The sequence below is a fragment of the Haliotis rufescens genome, unplaced genomic scaffold (genome assembly GCF_023055435.1).
Source record: "Haliotis rufescens isolate VD_foot unplaced genomic scaffold, xgHalRufe1.0.p SCAF_8, whole genome shotgun sequence".
NCBI classification, from domain to species: Eukaryota; Metazoa; Mollusca; class Gastropoda; order Lepetellida; family Haliotidae; genus Haliotis; species Haliotis rufescens.
Window position 1 is genome coordinate 24,192,356 of NW_025964372.1, and position 18,447 is coordinate 24,210,802.

Here is an 18,447-nt window from a genome sequence, read left to right on the forward strand (position 1 = left end):
GACTCTGAATACACACATCTTTAATTTCAGGCAACACTCCCACATCGTGTATGTGGTTGGTTGGTTGGTTGGTTTAACGCCGCACTCAGCAATATTCCAGCTATATAACGGCGGTCTGTAAATAATCGAGTCTGGGCCAGACAATCCAGTGATTAATATCATGAGCATCGATCCACGCAATTGGGATCGATGACATGCTTCAACCAAGTCAGCGAGCCTGACCACCCGATCCCGTTAGTCGCTTTTTACGACAAGCATAGTCACCTTTTACGGCAAGCGTGGGTTGCTGAAGACCTATTCTACCCCGGTATCTTCACGGTTGTCTCCATAAAGAGGATTAAAAACAGTCATAAAAGGGATTGGCTTTAGTAAAAAAAATGTAAGTTGGCTATATACCGCAAAGATAATTTAAAGCGACGTTGTTTAAGGGACGGCACATCACCCTCCACAAACAAACTGTGAATCAGTGAAGGTCTAAAGGCTCTCAGGCAAAGCCCCAGGCCTTGGTGGTGAATAGGATCTAAACGTGCTAAAATTACTGTTACAAGCCTCACTATATAAATGATGGAGCCCTAGTCAGGTTTAGAGCGGATCATTGTTCTGTATCGTTTTCTGATCCCCTCCCCACTTTGAATTTGAAACAACTCTTAACTTATTAAATGCCTTCAGGCATTTATTCTTTAAATATTAAAATCTCCCACAAAAAGCGATCCATCTATTGAATCATTCATACCCTTTGATAATCTGTTAATATTTATGCTAAATAATGTGACAGACAAAATACTGCCTTGTGGGACAACCTGATCCTAATTATAATGATCAGACAGGGTTGAACCAACGCGGACTTGAAATTGCCTGTCACTCAAAAACTTGGATACATTGTGGCAAACGGCCTCTCATACCAAAATAATGCAAAACTTTAATTAACGTGTTTCCATGCATGGCGATATGCTTTTTCTAGATCGATAAAGACAGACACTCCTTGTTGTTTGTTTATGATGGCATTTTAAACGAAGCATTTCAAATGTACATGATGATCGATGGTACTGCTGTTTTCCGGAAACCTCTTTGTGTTTTAGTAATTAGATTGTTAGTTTCTAAGTACAAAACTAATCGATTAATTCTCAAGCGTTCCAAGGTCGGTAATGTGAAAGGTTGGTGAGATCTCGTCCGGGTTTAGGTATTGGGACAACTATAGCATAACTTAGTGAAAAAGGAAATTTTCCTGACGTCCAAATTTCATACAAAATAAGACCCGTGAAGATCCGGGGTAGAATAGGTCTTCAGCAACCCATACTTGCCGTACAGGTTACACACAACCAAATGTTTTCCCATAGACTTCTATAGTAACGTTATGATTTTTTTTTAAATAACTAAGCATTCAACAGCTATTACCTGTACGTGTGTGCACAGTTTGGCCTTAGAGCAGCAATAAAAAAAATAAAAATGACTAGCTTAGTCAGCTCCTTTTCCGAGTACCGGAAGCTAAACACACCACCCCCAGTTTCGCACCAAATGTCACCTACTTGAAAATAGCTGTGGTCACATTCAGCATAAGTCATCATGTTGAAAAAGACAGTACTTAATATAGAAAAACATGGTCAGTTTTAATAACTGGATTGATGTACATTTGAAAGACATAAAAATCTTACAGAATATCCTCCAATCCCAGCCTGCAGATATCTCTCGATCTGCACTGAAAACCGCACTCTCCAAACTGGTACTGATTTGGTGTAGTAGAACCTAAAGGGCGACTATGCTTGTCGTAAAAGGCGACTAACGGGATCGGGTGGTCAGGCTCGCTGACTTGGTTGATGCATGTCATCGTATCCCAATTGCGTGGATGGATGCTCATGATGTCAATATCTGGATTGTCTGGTCCAGACTCGATTATTAACAGAACGCCGTCATATAGCTGGAATATTGCTGAGTGCGGCGTTAAACAACAAAACAACCAACCAATCATACAAAATAATGTTTGTGAACATGATTCTGGTAAGTGTGTCAGGAGTTGATAATGTATGTTTAAAGTTAAGAATTGTAAATCATCCTAATTATTATTAAATTTAATGATTGGTGACTCAATTGGTAATCTCTCACGCAAATGTGGGGAAACAAACTGCTCGTGGTTTCTAAAGATGGAGCTACTCTATGTCAAGAAGCTCAAAGGAGTTGTGAACTCGGGGTAGAATAGGTCTTCAGCAACCCATGCTTGCCGTAAAAGGTGACTTTGCTTGTCGTAAAAGCGACCGACGGGATCGGGTGGTCAGGCTCGTTGACTTGCTTGATGCATGTCATCGATCCCAATTGCGTGGATCGATGCTCATGATGTCTATCACTGGATTGTCTGGTCCAGACTCGATTATTTATAGACCGCCGTCATATAGCTTGAATATCGCTGAGTGCGGCGTTAAACAACAAAAAACAAACAAACAAACATAAGTGAACGTTGAGTATCACATCAGCTAATGTTGATAATTTAGTTTCTGACATACTTCGATCGTGTTCACTCTTCCCACCGTATTGATCCCGTGAAATTCACTGCTTGGCAGCCAGTCGATCTCAAGTTGCCTACGTGAGATAGGAGTGTTGGGGTTTGTTCGATCACTGTAAGATGGAAGTGTTTGGGTTAGGCGTCGTGCTGATGCTGACCAACAAGATGTCCGTAGACGATCACCTTGGTCCAGCCACTGTTGTCGACGGCGTTGCCGATTGCCTTGTCCACTGCTACCAGAACGTGACGTGTTCTGGAGTGTTCTATAATGACGTTGAAAAACTCTGCTTCTCATCTCTAAAGGTCCATATTACACCAAACCGCTTAGTCGCTGCTTCGGGAGTCAAGCATTACGGCTTCACTGCAGGTATGGTATGTCCAATGATGAGTGAGTGAGTGAGTAAAATGGGTTTTGATCCGGGTAAGAATAGGTCTTCAGCAACCCACGCTTGCCGTGAAATGCGGCTATGCTTGTCGTAAACGGCGACTAACGGGATCGGGTGGTCAGGCTCGCTGACTTGGTTGATTCATGTCATCTATCCCAATTGCGTGGACTGCATTTTAAAACAGATATGTCCCTACATTCTAGAAACTGACTAGACTCGAAATAATCGTGTCTGGAACAGACAATCCAGTGATTGACATCATGAGCATTAATCCATGCAATTGGGATCGATGACATGCATCAACGAAGTCAGCGAGCCTGACCACCCGATCCCGTTAGTCGCCTCTTAGGACAAGCATAGTCGCCTTTTACGGCAAGCATGGGTTGCTGAAGACCTGTTCTATCACGGGTCTTCACGGAATCCGTGTGAATGACAAGTTAGATTAAATATTTTTTTTCCTTGTGTACATGTAAGTGAAATATATTGGTGACACGTTCTTACAACTTAGAGACCCCTTCTCCACCGACATAGACACTAATAACATGATGAAACACTAATAACATGATGAAACAGAGACTGAATATGTTGGTTGATGGTTAAAGGAAGCTATGTATAACAAAGTTCAAAATTACACCAGTAGTTTAGATTATCTAACAAAATGGCAGCAGAGATGGGCATCATCCTTAAAAAGGCGTCATCTTTATGGCATCGATCCTTTTATCACTAAATTACACATATCTAGAAATAATCGGAGAGGAGGTTCTCTTAACCAGACTTCGTCTTGGGCATTGTGGTCTTGGTGCTTATCTAAATGTTATTAATAAAGACATTTCTGCACATTGTACAGTGTGTATTCAGCTTGATAATGTAGTTGAGTCTCTAACAGTTCTTAATATTGACTTCCCATTGTCGGGAATTTTATGTTCTAGGAATATTGTTCACAATGACGTTCAGAATGTCATTCTCGCTTATATAAAAGCGTGTGGCAGTTTTGATACTTTATGAAATATCTAGGTACTTAGCAAAACTTTATTATGGGCAAGGTGTAAATGGGCCTAGTTGCCCGAACACCTATAAAACCTTTTAATGATCAATCATCATTAGATTATCTATATAGTGAAGTACAATTTTAATGTCAGTTCATTTTTTCCTCATTAAATTTTATGACACTGTTCCACTTTCGTATGTTTTCAGCGGCTTGTCCATATGCTAAAGGTTACACCTATTTTAGAGGCGCCCAGTTCTGTATGAAGAGAATAACACACCCACATACGGCGAACCGTTCCATGGCTGAGCTAAAATGTAGGGAGGACGGCGGAAGGCTTGTTCGTCCACGTCGACCCATCCACCAAATTGTCACGTTCTCTTCTTACTTTGGTAAGTTCTTTTAAATATACCATTTACCTCAGTCTATTCTTACTTTGGTAAGTTCTTTTAAATATACCATTTACCTCAGTCTAAGATCGCCTTACATATGTTCCATTTGTTTAAATACTTGCCGTAAAAGGCGACTATGCTTGTCGTAAAAGGCGACTAACAGGATCGGGTGGTCAGGCTCGCTGACTTGGTTGATACATGTCATCGATCCAAATAGCGTGGATCGATGCTCATGATGTCAATCACTGGATTGTCTGGTCCAGACTCGATTATTTACAGACCGCCGTCATATAGCTGGAATATTGCTGAGTGCAGCGTAAAACAACAAACCAACCAACAAACCCAATACCTAAACCCTGACAAGACCATGCACGATCATGTCCAATGCAATTTGCAGATTTTTAATAGTCAGTTAAATTTTCCTTCCATTTTTTTTATATTTTCGTCGATCTACATATTATGGGTAACTGCGCTGTACAAAGCATATTTCAACATGTTTCCTAAAAAAATGACTTTAAAGAGATCTACCACTTTGATAATAGGTCCGTGGGAAGAACAGGGTGTATTCTGTACATATCACTATTGATTTTGATTGTTCAGTCCCGTTGTTTTATTAGCAAGTGGCGATAGGTAAAGGAATCGATCAAGTGAGTATGAGTGAGTATGTTTTACGCCGCTTTTAGCAATATTCCAGCAATATCACGGCGGGGGACACCAGGGCCAGGGCCAAGTACAATTTAGCGCAAGGATCGCTTTGTGCAAGTGGGCCCAGAAATGGGCTTCACATATTGTACCCATGTCGGGAATCGAACCCGGGTCTTCGGCGTGACGAGCGAACGCTTTAACCACTAGGCTACCCGACCGCCAATTTGATATTCTGGTGATTTTCCTTAGAGAAAGGATTTCCCTTTTATCACTGCTTAAAACCATCTAATTTTTTTCCCTGCGAATAATTTGAAACGAAAAAAACCCAAACATTGTTACAGAATATGTTCACGGTTTACAAAACATTCCTTGAAAATGCTGAGTGCGGCGTTAAACAACAACCAAAAGGATACCCTGAAAATACTGTTGAGGTTAAAATACGTATGTGCGGCTTTAAGATATTCTGAGGCCCCAAGATTGTTTGGTGATCTGTGCTTGGTCGGTTTATTCATTATTTTTTCACCCGGTGTCATCACTGTTTGTTTATTGTTTAACGCCGCACTCAACAATATTCAACAACAAACCAAAACCTTCCTCAACAATCCGTCAATCAGATCGGAAGACTTGGTACGATCAGCTCCCGAAGCCCTGTATCATCATGGGCGATTTAAACGGTCATAATCCCCTATGGGGGAGTACTGACACAAATAATAAGGGAAAAGTCCTTGAAGATTTTATCTCTAAATCTATAATTTATGCATCTTCAATGATGGTAATTATACATATCTTCATCCCGCCACTGGCACATACTCTGCCCTTGACCTTTCACTGACAGATTCAAATATTTTAAATGAATTTGAATGGTCGGTCCATGATGACCTTTGTGGAAGCGACCATTTTCCAACGGTACTTACAACTATTAATCCGTCTGACAAACCACCGTCAACAAGGTTGAACTTTACAAAGGCCAATTGGTCATTATTCCAAACACTTTGTTCTGAAAAACTAATACCCGACAGTTTCAGGAATGTTCCTTTTCATAACTTTTTTCAGATATATTTACTGCTATTGGAGACGAAAACATTCCTAAGTCCTCTGCAAACCCTTATATACGTAAACCATGGTTCGATAATAATTGTAAACAAGCCAGGAAAAATAGGAAGAAAGCTGAAAAATATTTCCTACGACATCCAACTGTCCACAATTTGAAATAACGTTAAAATCACGGGCGCTAAAGCGAGACGTACCTTTAAACAGAATAAACGTGAATCCTAGAGGAACTATATTTCAAAAATTAATTCCCGCACACCTATGTCCAAGGTGTGGAACATGATTCAAAAGATTAAGGGCAACGGATCCAAATCTGGAGTTCACCATCTCAAAGATGGTAATACACTTTTAACTACTAAATCCGAAATTGCCAACAAACTTGGTGACACTTTAGCAAACCATTCCTCATCATCAAACTATAACCCTCAATTTTAGAGGTTTCAAAAACAGCAAGAAAAGAAAAAAGTCAATTTTTAACTCAGATAATGGTGAGGACTATAACGAAACATTTTCACTCCATGAATTATATACTGCCCTAGTGCAATCTCATGACACTGCTGCAGGAGCCGACAACATCCACTATCAGCTCCGGAAACACTTGCCGGATTCATGTTTGGAAACGTTACTTAGTATATTTGATGAAATATCGACAACCGGAAATTTCCCTTGTTCGTGGCACAATGCTATTTTTATTCCTATTCCAAAGCCAGGACGGGATCATACAGATCCATCCAACTACCGTCCAATATCATTAACTAGCTGTGTTTGTAAAACCATGGAGCGAATGGTTAACAATCGATTAGTCTGGTACCTGGAGACCAATAACCTCCTGAGTGACATCATGCGTGGTTTCCGAAAAAACAGAAGTACCATTGACAATTTGGTGCTTTTAGAATCGTTTATTAAAAATTCCATTGTAAACAAACAACATACTGTATCAATCTTTTTCGATCTAGAGAAGGCATATGTAACAACGTGGAAACATGGTATTTTAAAAGATTTGCATGAATTTGGATTGAGGGGCAGATTACCTCAGTTCATATCTCAATTTTTATACAACAGACAATTTCAAGTACGAGTGGGATCTACCCTGTCTGATCGTTTCGATCAAGACCAGGGCGTCCCTCAAGGCAGCATACTATCAGTCACCCTTTTCAGCATCAAAATTAATAGTCTCACTAAAGTATTAAACAATAGCGTCGTTGATGGTTCACTTTTTGTGGACGATTTCAACATTTCTTGTCGTGGTAAGAATATGAATACAATAGAAAGACAGCTACAGCTCTGTCTTAACAAAATTCAAAAATGGGCAAACGAAAACGGCTTCAAATTTTCTAAATCCAAAACAAACTGCATTCACTTTTGTCGTAAATACAAACCTCACAAGGATCCAGATTTATTTTTAGATGGTACTCCTATCAAGGTAGTAGAGGAGGCCAAATTCCTGGGCCTCATATTTGACCGTCATCTCACATTCTTACCACACATTAAATATCTCAAGGCAAAGTGCCTGAAGGCTCTCGACTTATTAAAAGGCGTTTAAAATTCCGAGTGGGGAGGGGATCAGACCACCCTCCTTCACTTGTACAGATCGTTAATACGCTCCAAACTAGACTATGGTTCCATTATCTATGGTGGAGCCTACGAATACAAAAGCAATTTAGAAAAATTGGACACTATACACCATTAATGTCTAAGACTCTGTCTTGGATTTTTAGGACCTCTCCTGTCGACAGTTTGTATGTGGAGGCAGATTGAACATTCACTCGAACTGCGCCGCATTAAACTTTCACTGCAATATATCACTAAATTGCACTCAAATAAATCTAATCCTGCATACAATTGTGTTTTCCACCCTCAGTATGAAAACCTTTTTCTAAATATTATATCACCTTACCGTCTTCTCCTAGACCCGTGAAGATTCCGGGGTAGACTAGGTCTTCAGCAACCCATGTTTGCCGTAAAAGGTGACTATGCTTGTCGTAAAAGGCGACTAACGGGATCGGGTGGTCAGGCTCGCTGACTTGGTAGATGCATGTCATCGATCCCAATTGCGTGGATCGATGCTCATGATATCAATCACTGGATTGTCTGGTCCAGACTCGATTATTTACAGACCGCCGTCATATAGCTGGAATATTGCTGAGTGCGGCGTTAAATAACAAACCAACCCTGGCAGATGGTAAAATGCCAGAAGTAGACCTCACTCTGACCAATCTAAAAAAGTCGGATACCAATCCTTTGGTATATCAATTACGCTCCAAATATAATTCTCCAAATTACAGACGGGTCCAAGGATGGTGGCAAAGTTGCAAGTGCCACCATCACTGGATCCAGAACTGTCTTCTCAAGAATCCCAGATTTTAGTTCAATTTTTACTGCTGAGGCCAAAGCTATCCTAACAGCTTTGACCTATATAGATTCAACAACAAAACCAATCTAAAAAATTCATCATCTTCTCTGATTCGTTATCTTGCCTTCAGTCACTTAAAAGTGTCTCACCATTGCACCCTATTATCCTTGACATTTTAGAACTCTGTAATGATCTTTCAAATGACCAATGTGACGTATGTAGGCATAACAGGTAACACAATAGCCGATGCTGCAGCTAAAGCAGCTCTTGACAAACCGTTATCTCCACTTCTGATCCCGTACAGTGATTTCAAACCAACCATCAAATCTTATACTCGGGATTAGAGGATTATGTACATTTACATTATAGAATCATGTGTTACATTAAGTTATGTTTCCTGTTCTGTGGCCATCCACTATTGTATGTAACGATCAAACTACCGCCTACATTGTAAACAATGTCGAATGTGTTTGTGACCAGCACACTGCTCTGGATAACATCCAATCGGTGAGATGCGGCATGGATATTCAGTGCGTCACGGGGAAAAGAGTTCCTGTAGAGATGTAACATTAGGATTAAGACGGGTCTACCTACCGGCATTTCATTTGCAGTGGCAACTGTTTCGAGAATATTGTTATGAGTTCGCATCACGGACAGAGCGAACCAACATTTCAATGTCAGAGCTTCGGAATGGATGAGGCTCTAAAGGGATGGGTCATGCCACCGAGAATTACAATTTCAAACAGGCCCTTACCAACTGAAATGGGACAAAACTGGATGTGTGATCGAAGTTCGCCAATACGACCAGTATGTTGTACGTGTGGATGGCTCAGGCAGAGTGACTCTACGCAACAGGAAATTCCTCCGCAAATACACTCCTGTATATCCACCCACACCAACAGTCACAGTTGCTGATCATTTGCCAGGCCATATCCATTCAACCACACCAGCTCGTCTCAATGGTACACAATACCGTCCTTTCTTGCAGAAGGCCTGCGCAAATTCCAGCAATGCCAACAGTAATAAGCCTGTTGCCCCCTCGCAGAAGGAATTAAACTTGATGGAACCATCATCCTCAGCTGTGCCAGCAACGACTACTATGAGTCCTTCAGACGTGTCATCGGAACCGCCAAGCTTTCAACACCAGGCTGTTGCTCCTCAACAACCTGCCGCACCGTCGTTGACAACAACACCAAATACAAGAACGCTACCAACCCCATGTCCTGCTCCAGTGGAGGTTGAACCCAGACGTTCCACTCGGAGAAAGATTGCACCCTCGTGGCTTAGTGACTATATTCATGCTATTTGGGTGGAATAACCCCTGAACTGTAAGGCTGTAAATCTGAAAAAGATTATCAGACATGCATGTGTTACATGTACATGACATTCCCGTCATCCTTCCTTTCCATAGATATGGAGGATTGGAACATTCATAATATATGACATCAACACACTTGAAGACATTTCAGTTCATTTAAAACTCAGTCAAGACTTGACTACCTTATTTAGTCCTTGTCATACCTTTTGCAAGATCTACCAATGACTTGGTTAGGGATAGAGGATTATGTACATTTACATTATAGAATCATGTGTTACATTAAGTTATGTTTCCTGTTCTGTGTTCCAGATCTCCATCATTTGTGATGTCGAATAAAGATATCTCAAAACAGTATAACACCTACTCATTTAGGGATCTCACGTAAAAGAGATGGGACACCCAAGTAGGAAGCAATAAACTACACGAATTGAAACCAACAATCGGTCATACCTACTTAGGTTGTCAGTCAAGACATGACGAGGTCATTTTACGACGATGTCGTATTGGCCACAGTCGGTTTACACACGAATATCTGCTTAAGACATGAGGACGAACCTCCTAAGTGTATCCCTTATGATGAAAGGTTCACCGTCAAGCATATATTGCTTGACTGTGTGGACTTTGCAATCGCAAGGGATTCACATTATCAAAGTGTAAATCTACTAGATCTCTTTTCCCGTGTCAGCGGGCATCTCATCATAAATTACTTGAAAGAAATTGGTCTGTAGAATAAATTTTAAATATGTATGTGAATAATTAAATGCTTGTTTTTAATTTTGGTCTGATGCTACTATTAACAGACATTATTGAAGGCTCTGTCCAGGAGGTTAAAGTACCGTAAAAATATTGCCCCCCTGTGTGACACGTAATCCTATCATAATCAATGTAACTATCATCAACCAGTGTTTTTAAGCCAACTCATTGATGAGTATTTTTTAATATTGGCTAGCATTGTGCACAATCACCAGTGGCTAAAGTGATGACGTAAATCCTGCCTGGGTATCATGCAGGAAGCAGAGGTACTGTAAGTCCCCATGGTCCCCAGTGAGGTGGCCTAGCTTTGGTAACTGGTGGCCTAGCTTTGGTAACTGGTGGCCTATAGCCCGTGTTTTATAACTGTATATATAATATTGTTATGCTCAAATATGTTTCGTGAATTATTTCTAAATATAGAATGCTCAAATATGTTTTACAACTTGTTTTTAAACAAAACTTTGCATCAACGACTAAATTGTAAAATATATTAACTTGGTCTCGTCGCTATATGGCTGAGATAATGCCGATGCGACGTTAAATTTTAACTCACTCACTCATATGACGGCGGTCTGTAAATAATCGAGTCTGGACCAGACAATCCAGTGATTGATATAATGAGAATCGATCCACGCAATTGGGATACGATGACATGCATCAACCAAGTCAGCGAACCTGACCACCCGATCCCGTTACTCGCCTCTTACGACAAGCATAGCTGCCTTTTACGGCAAGCATGGGTTGCTGAAGACCTCTTCTACCCCGGAATCTTCACGGGTCCCACGCAGTTGGAATACGATGACATGCATCAACCAAGCCATCACTGAGTTTCAATTATCCAGTAAGAGAATTTTCATTGTTATTTTGCTTACGCGCAATGGAATTTGTTTCGGTGGATATAATCGAGACTGACTATTCTCTGGCGTTGGCGTTTTATATTTAACCAAAGTTTGCCTTTGTTCCCCTCAGGATGTTTCTGGATTGGCGGATATTGGGATGTGAGCAACGATACCTTCTGGTGGTCGGAGGGAGACGAAATTACGTACACCCCTTGGCAGCCTTCACATACAACGGCAACGTCTTCCAGGGTTAATCTAGCATCATGTGAAAGCGGCTGGAAGAGTGTGAACCCCATCGTTGCACTGACGTACATGTGTGAAATACCCTTTGAAACACACGTGTGCCCACCATGATGGCCGTTTGTCAAACCAAGTACGTTATTACGCTTTTGTTTGTTGTTTGACGCCGCGCTCGGCAATATTCATGAGCATCGATCTACGCAGTTGGGATACGATGACTTGCATCAACCAAGTCAGCGAACCAGACAACCCGATCCCGTTAGTCGCCTCTTACGGCAAGCATGGGTTGTTGAAGACCTTTTCTACCCCGGATCTTCACTGGTCACGTTATCAGAACAGTATTTGAATGTTATTGCTATAAAATACATAGATCTACAATACAATTGGCACAAGATACAAAACACAAGCTGATGAGTAAAGTTACTAACTTTTGTTTGTTGTTTAACGCCGCACTCAGCAATATTACAGCTATATGAAGGCGGTCTGTAAATAATTGAGTCTGGACCAGACAATCCAGTGATTAATATCATGAGCATCGATCCACGAAATTGGGATCGATGACATGCATCAACCAAGTCAGCGAGCCTGTCCACCCGATCCCGTTAGTCGCCTTTTACCACATGGAGCCAGACCACAGTCCCGTGAAGATTCCGGGGTAGAATAGGTCTTCAGCAACACATGCTTGCTGTAAAAAGGCGACTATGCTTGTCGTAAAAGGCGACTAACGGGATCGTCACGCCGAGGACCCGTGCTCGATTCCCAACATGGGTACAATGTGTGAAACCCATTTCTGGTGTCCCCGCCGTGATATTGCTGGAATATTGCTAAAAGCGGCGTAAAACCATACTCACTCATTTTTGTGGCTTTATTCTGTACGGCTTCATGGTATCCGCATGATATATAGTTCATGAATCGCTAAGTATATAAGATTTTACGACAGCTTCTACGACTCGGTGTGATTCCAATAAAAGCGACAAAATCCATTCATAATCATACGATGAAAGTAGATCCCTTTGTACGATTGCAACTATTTATACCACGAGCTTGCGTTTATGAATCACTATTACATAGTGATGATACTAGGTGCTCGCGAAAAGCTGAGCGTATCCTGCCCCGCCTGTAACCCATGCTTGCCGTACAAGGCGACTAACGGGATCGGGTGGTCAGGCTCGCTGACTTGGTTGATGCATGTCATCGATCCCAATTGGGTTGTTTGGTCACTGGATTGTTTGGTCCAGACTGGATTATTTACAGACCGACGTCATATAGCTGGAATATTGCTGAGTGCGTCGTTAAACAACAAATCAACCAACCAACTGTGACACGGTGTACGGAGTTTAGTTAATGAACGTAGTTTCAAGGAAAAGTTTGAAAGTTTGAAAGACCTACAACCATGCCAATTGAAAGATATGATTCCCGAAAGAGTAGGAGTACAACCGTTGATTTCGAGCAACAAATGGTAAACCCGTGAAGATTCCGGGATAGAATAGGTCTTCAGCAACCCATGCTTGCCGTAAATGGCGACTATACTTGTCGTTAGAGGCGACTAACGGGATCGGGTGGTCAGGCTCGCTGACGTGGTTGATGCATGTCATCGATCCCAATTGCGAGGATCCTTGCTCATGATATCAATCACTGGATGGTCTGGTCCAGAATCGATTATTTACAGACCGCCGTCATATAGTTGGAATATTGCCGAGTGCGGCGTTAAACAACAAAGAAACAAAACTTTTCGCACATATTTATGATAACGGGAACATACAACAAGGATATGTCAAAAAATCCTGTAACGATATTTATTCAAATCAAAACCACTTATTTTGGTGGAAATACATTGTCCTGGAATTGCCCCGTGTAGTTGCCTGGTGGAAGATAGTTGGCTACAACGTATATCTTCCCGTCGTCACCCTTAGCGATACCGACACCGAGTTCATTGCTCCCCTTCCATACCATTTGTGTGAAGTGACCTGAAATATACAATCACTAATTTTAATAAACTATGCTTAAATTTCAGGTGGAGTGTCACAAACACATCACGTCATCACCCCTGGTGAACTGTGTTGGATTTGACGACATTTGGAACAATATTTCAGCTTCAGTCGATCCTCGTTGTGTCGAACTTGGATTTATCGAATTCTCGGTTCTGTCGAACTCACCTTCCAGTGCTTTTGGATTCTTCTATATTGATCATACATACTCGGATGTGTCGAATTCCCGGTTGTCTCGAACTCAATAATTTGGGAGTGTACATGTTTATCACGGCGAGATGTTAGCCCAAAGTGATGCAGTTCTTCTACATTACATTTACCCCTTGGTTGTGTAATTCACAACAATGGGAATGATGCTGACCCACCTAGAAACAGACCCGGGTTAGATTTCATCTTCAACAACCCATATGCTTGTCTAGAGAGGCGACTCTTGGCGCTGACTTGGTTGATGCATGTCATCGTATCCCACTTGCGTGGATCGATGCTCATGATATTAATGACTGGATTGTCTGGTAAGGACTCAGTTATATACAGACCGCCGTCATGAAGCTGGAATATTGCTGGGTGCGGCGTTAAACAACAAACAACATGAGAAGAAATCCTCAAAGTACACGTTTATACTGTCCTGGAGAAAACATGTTCCCGTGCGGCACTGACTATCATTGAAAATATTGAATAAATGCAAACAAAAAACGATTTTGCAACAAAACAATAATTGCGGCATTAAACAACAAACAAAAACAAACCCTGGAAATATCGTGGCGAATCTGGGATCCGAACACGCGATCATATGATTCTAGGTCGCTCGGCTAATAACGTCGCCTCAGATGACCGATTATTCGTCAAAACTGACATTTTCGTTATCCATGCATTTAAGATGCATGATTGTATAAGTTAGTGTTGTGGTAGGCTCGCTGATTTGGTTGATGCCTGTCACCGTATCCCAATTGCGTGGATCGATGCTCATGATGTGAATCACTGGATTGTTTGGTCCAGACGCGATTATTTACAGACCGCCGTCATATAGCTGGAATATTGCTGAGTGCGGCGTTAAACAACAAACAAACAAACAAGATACCGTTTTTCCTCTTTTAGACGCCGGGACTCTAAAAGGGGCCGGGTCGATTTTTCAGTGCAAGAAATAGAAGCCGGGCCTCTAATAGACGGACTTCGAGAATTGATTGAGATATATCTACGGATATCTACGAACACAAAATATTTCCATTTCGTGACGATTCGGGATATTCGTGGTCATAGTGAAATGGGGGTATTAATAGAAGCCGGGCCTCTTATTGACGCCGGGTCAAAGGCTTGTCCGAAATAAATAGAAGCCCGGGCGTCTAATAGAGGAATTGGTAACTCTCCACATTTCAAAAAAAGAGTTTAAATATTGAGTGAATCCTGTTTTACGCAACAATCAGCACTACTCTTTCTATAGCACGAGCGTCTCTTATCAACTGAATCTTGGACAGGCAGAGAAACTATCCATGCTGTCGGAGAACGATGACAGACCCTCAGTAAGGTTGACACTGATACCCGACTCTCATTATTACTGGGGATTAATTCTGCCCTGCGGTTTACAAGGACAAACATATTTCATTCTGTTCCATGTTAGACTTAGTTCTCAACCAATATTGGTCGCCAGAGGGGAACTCCGTGACTTGGTTGATTCCATGTCATTGTACCCCGACGACATGGGGCATTCACCTAATTGCATCCATGGTTTGTCTAGTCCAGACTTATTTACATCCGACATCATTTCGCAGGACTTATGCTGAGGGAACAGCGCTGCGTTAATCAACAACCTACTTACCCGTTCCGCTTGAGAAGCCAGCTTTGTTGTAATCGTATTTGCTTATTTCACTGTACCACATATCGCAGGCTTCCTTTCCTGAAACAAATATTGTATTGATCAGAGTGACTGAATTAGGTTTAATACTGTTTGGAGCAGTGTGTCTTCTCAACGTTATACCCGTGAAGATTCTTGGCAGAATAGGTCTTCAGCAACCCATGCTTGTAGTAAAAGGCGACAATGCTTGTCGTAAGAGGCGACTAACGGGATCGGGTGGTCAGGCTCGCTGACTTGGTTGATGCATGTCATCGATCCAAATTGCGCGGATCGATGCTCATGATATCAATCACTGGATTGTCTGGTCCAGACTCGATTATTTACAGACCGCCGTCATATAGCTGGAATATTGCTGAGTGCGGCGTAAAACAACAAACCAACCAACCTTTCAACGTTAAAGGAAAGCCCAAAGTGATGGAGGACCGTATGGATTAAACAACGAGTATCATGATTTATGTGAATCTGGTGTTTTTGTTTGTTTCTTGTTTAACGCAGCACTCAGCCGCAGTCCAGCGTCCATATGACGGCGGTTTTGTAATTAATCGAGTCTGAACCAGACAAACCAGTGATTGACATTATGAGCATCAATCCGTCGTTGCGACAAGCAAGGGTTGCTGAAGACTAGTTTTAACCCGGATCTTTACGAATCTGGTTTCTAAGGCACGGTATGTTTGTCTTGGCAGGGCAACACCAAAGAACTGTAAACGTTAGACATGTGTTATTCTTACTGGACGTTTTATCCATATCTGGTTCAATATGTAATGGAGAAATCACGAGAATTCGCTGATTCCGAGAATTGATTCTACTTTTATGATCAAAAGATTTCTCTGACTTAGAGCTCATGTTGTGGTTTAAACACAATTTCTCTACAATTTTGCATTATGACCCATAGTTGCGTCAGTTTTACTTGTTTAAAATGTACGTTCATAATAGCCTGTGATTTCCTGGCTCATATTCGATTACAAGACCAATATCGCGTGCGTATCGTGACATCATCATAATAGTGTAATAGTTTTGTTTGTTTGTTGTTTAACGCCGCACTCAGCTATATCACGGCGGTCTGTAAATAAACGGTCTGGACCAGACAGTCGAGTGATGGACATCATGATCATCGATCTACGCAATTGGGATACGATGACATCCATTAACCAGGTCAGCGAGACTGACCGCCCGATCCCGTTAGTCGCCTCTTACGACAAGCATAGTCGCCTTTTACGGCAAGCATGGGTTGCTGAAGACCTATTCTACCCCGGATCTTCGGTCTGATGGTGTAATAGACGTCAAATACTATTATTTACACTTTAATGCTAACGGTTAGAGATTCGCCTTTATGCCTCCTTTATGACTTTGGAGAAATATGTCATAATAAATATTTTACGCTATCAACTTACCACTTAGAGTCTGTCCACCAGGTTTCCACGCCATGGCTATATTTTCTCCAACATTTTCACCACTGAAGTCACAATTGCTATGTTCAAATTTGCCGGAACTAGCTAGCTTGTCTGCCCATTTCTGCGCATGGGCAGTTAAATCTGCGTTGAGTTTCAGTTCCTTTACGCCATGTTTTGTTCGTACAAGATTGTGACATTGCACGACTTCGTCAACGAAAGTACCCATTGCTTAAACAAATAGCAATGAATCTGAAAGAAAACATAGTTATTGTTTACATTGTGTGTTAAAACATTTCGCATACCGAATTTCCTCGATTAAACGCGGGTGCTCAAATAAACGCCTCCATTAAGCACCGGGTAGAGTTTTCCCCATTATTTCGTCTTTGCTATTAAACGCCGGGGGTATGGGGTGCCTGAAAGAAATGTACGCCCGGGCGTTTATTCGAGGAAATACAGTAATTCATTATAAGTTAATATAATGTTAATAGATAAGTAAATATAACGGATAAATATAAATATTTTTATATTAAAAATGCGAGTTGTCATTTATCTATAAAAGTTCTTTACTCTCCTGAAGGGCTCCTAATTAATCATGTTCATGTCGGATAGGCCCACTGTATGGATCCAAAGTGCATTAACGTTGACATTTAATTACCAATATCTTAATCTTTCATAATTTCCACATTTAGAAGTGTGTTTTTATATCACACATTTACAGTGGACTCTCATTTGATCATATATGCCATTGGTTTTCCGTTTGGCTTGAACTACGTGTATATCAAAAGAATGTATACTCTTGTTAACAGGTTTTGACCAAAATATTACAAACGTTATCAAAACGTTACTACGCTGAAAACAGTTGCTGAAACAACGCAAACCTAATGTCGAAAACACAAATATGATACCTGTATCAATTACATCACGATCGAATTACTATTTCTTGTTTGTTTTCATGTTAGTTCCGATCAAACGTGTGTATACTTTCTTTGGTCCGTCAGTGTATTAAAATTTCCCATGGTCTGTAGAACTTCGGGTTATTATCGTTGCATTGTAAATAAAACAAACGTTGTTTGACAGAAACATCAGAAAGCACACTCACCTGGCTGTTCTCCGTTGACAATGTCAGCTCGTAAACTGACCTTGACTTTATATACTTGTGCGGCTAAGCTGGTGGTCTGTAATATGGCTTATAACCCACCAAAATGGGTTCATCAATAACCAATAGGCATTATGATAAGCACATTTACTGCACAATATATACAGTGAGGTGGGATTACACTAATCCTTAAATAACAATCGTCTTTAATTAGTCAAAAACATGCTCTCAGTGCAATACCATTGTAAGCGGTATAATATTATAGACTTATCTTAAATCATTGTATGTCTTTAGATAAGTCTTTTCCCTGTGAAAGTATGTAGTCCGTGGCGTATTTAGACTAAGTTGTTTTATTTGTTTGTTGTTTAACGCTGCACTCAGCAATATTCCAGCTATATGACGGCGGTCCGTAAATAGTCAGGGCCAAATAATCCAGTGATTGACATCATGAGCATCGATCCACGGAATGGTTTGTTGTTTAACGCCGCAAGTATGGGTTGCTGAAGACCTATTTTACCCCGGATCTTCACGGGTCATTCAGACAAAGTGACCACTTGGGTATTGTCATCGTATCCCAACTGCGTAGATCGATGTTCGTGATGTCTTTCCATAGCATGTGGGAAGTTCTTCCACTCATTCTCGGTCATCTGTTGAACTTTCAATAATTA

At 41.1% G+C, this 18,447-nt stretch overlaps 2 protein-coding genes across 2 annotated transcripts; one reads left to right on the forward strand and one right to left on the reverse strand.

The window, feature by feature from the left end:
* Positions 1-2,361: 2,361 nt before the first annotated feature.
* LOC124139294 lies at positions 2,362-14,460 on the forward strand. The gene is made up of 4 exons (XM_048388814.1): positions 2,362-2,861; positions 4,075-4,257; positions 11,346-11,588; positions 13,470-14,460. The coding sequence occupies exons 1-3, from the start codon at positions 2,615-2,617 to the stop codon at positions 11,567-11,569; spliced, it is 654 nt and encodes a 217-aa protein (XP_048244771.1). The 5' UTR covers positions 2,362-2,614; the 3' UTR covers positions 11,570-11,588; positions 13,470-14,460.
* On the reverse strand, positions 13,238-17,900 carry LOC124139295 (Golgi-associated plant pathogenesis-related protein 1-like). The gene is made up of 4 exons (XM_046506258.1): positions 17,783-17,900; positions 16,684-16,932; positions 15,257-15,334; positions 13,238-13,422 (listed from the first exon to the last, which is right to left on the reverse strand). The coding sequence occupies exons 2-4, from the start codon at positions 16,907-16,909 to the stop codon at positions 13,271-13,273; spliced, it is 456 nt and encodes a 151-aa protein (XP_046362214.1). The 5' UTR covers positions 16,910-16,932; positions 17,783-17,900; the 3' UTR covers positions 13,238-13,270.
* Positions 17,901-18,447: the final 547 nt, after the last annotated feature.

Bases quoted from the DNA above. Each gene is read 5' to 3' on its own strand.
- LOC124139295 (XM_046506258.1), bottom strand. From the start codon at position 16,909: ATGGGTACTTTCGTTGACGAAGTCGTGCAATGTCACAATCTTGTACGA. The intron at 15,335-16,683 runs GTAAGTTGATAG...TATTTGTTTCAG, and splicing joins TGGTGGACAGACTCTAAGTG to GAAAGGAAGCCTGCGATATG. The intron at 13,423-15,256 runs GTAAGTAGGTTG...TGTATATTTCAG, and splicing joins TGGCTTCTCAAGCGGAACGG to GTCACTTCACACAAATGGTA.
- LOC124139294 (XM_048388814.1), top strand. From the start codon at position 2,615: ATGGAAGTGTTTGGGTTAGGCGTCGTGCTGATGCTGACCAACAAGATG. The intron at 2,862-4,074 runs GTATGGTATGTC...GTATGTTTTCAG, and splicing joins GCATTACGGCTTCACTGCAG to CGGCTTGTCCATATGCTAAA. The intron at 4,258-11,345 runs GTAAGTTCTTTT...TGTTCCCCTCAG, and splicing joins CACGTTCTCTTCTTACTTTG to GATGTTTCTGGATTGGCGGA.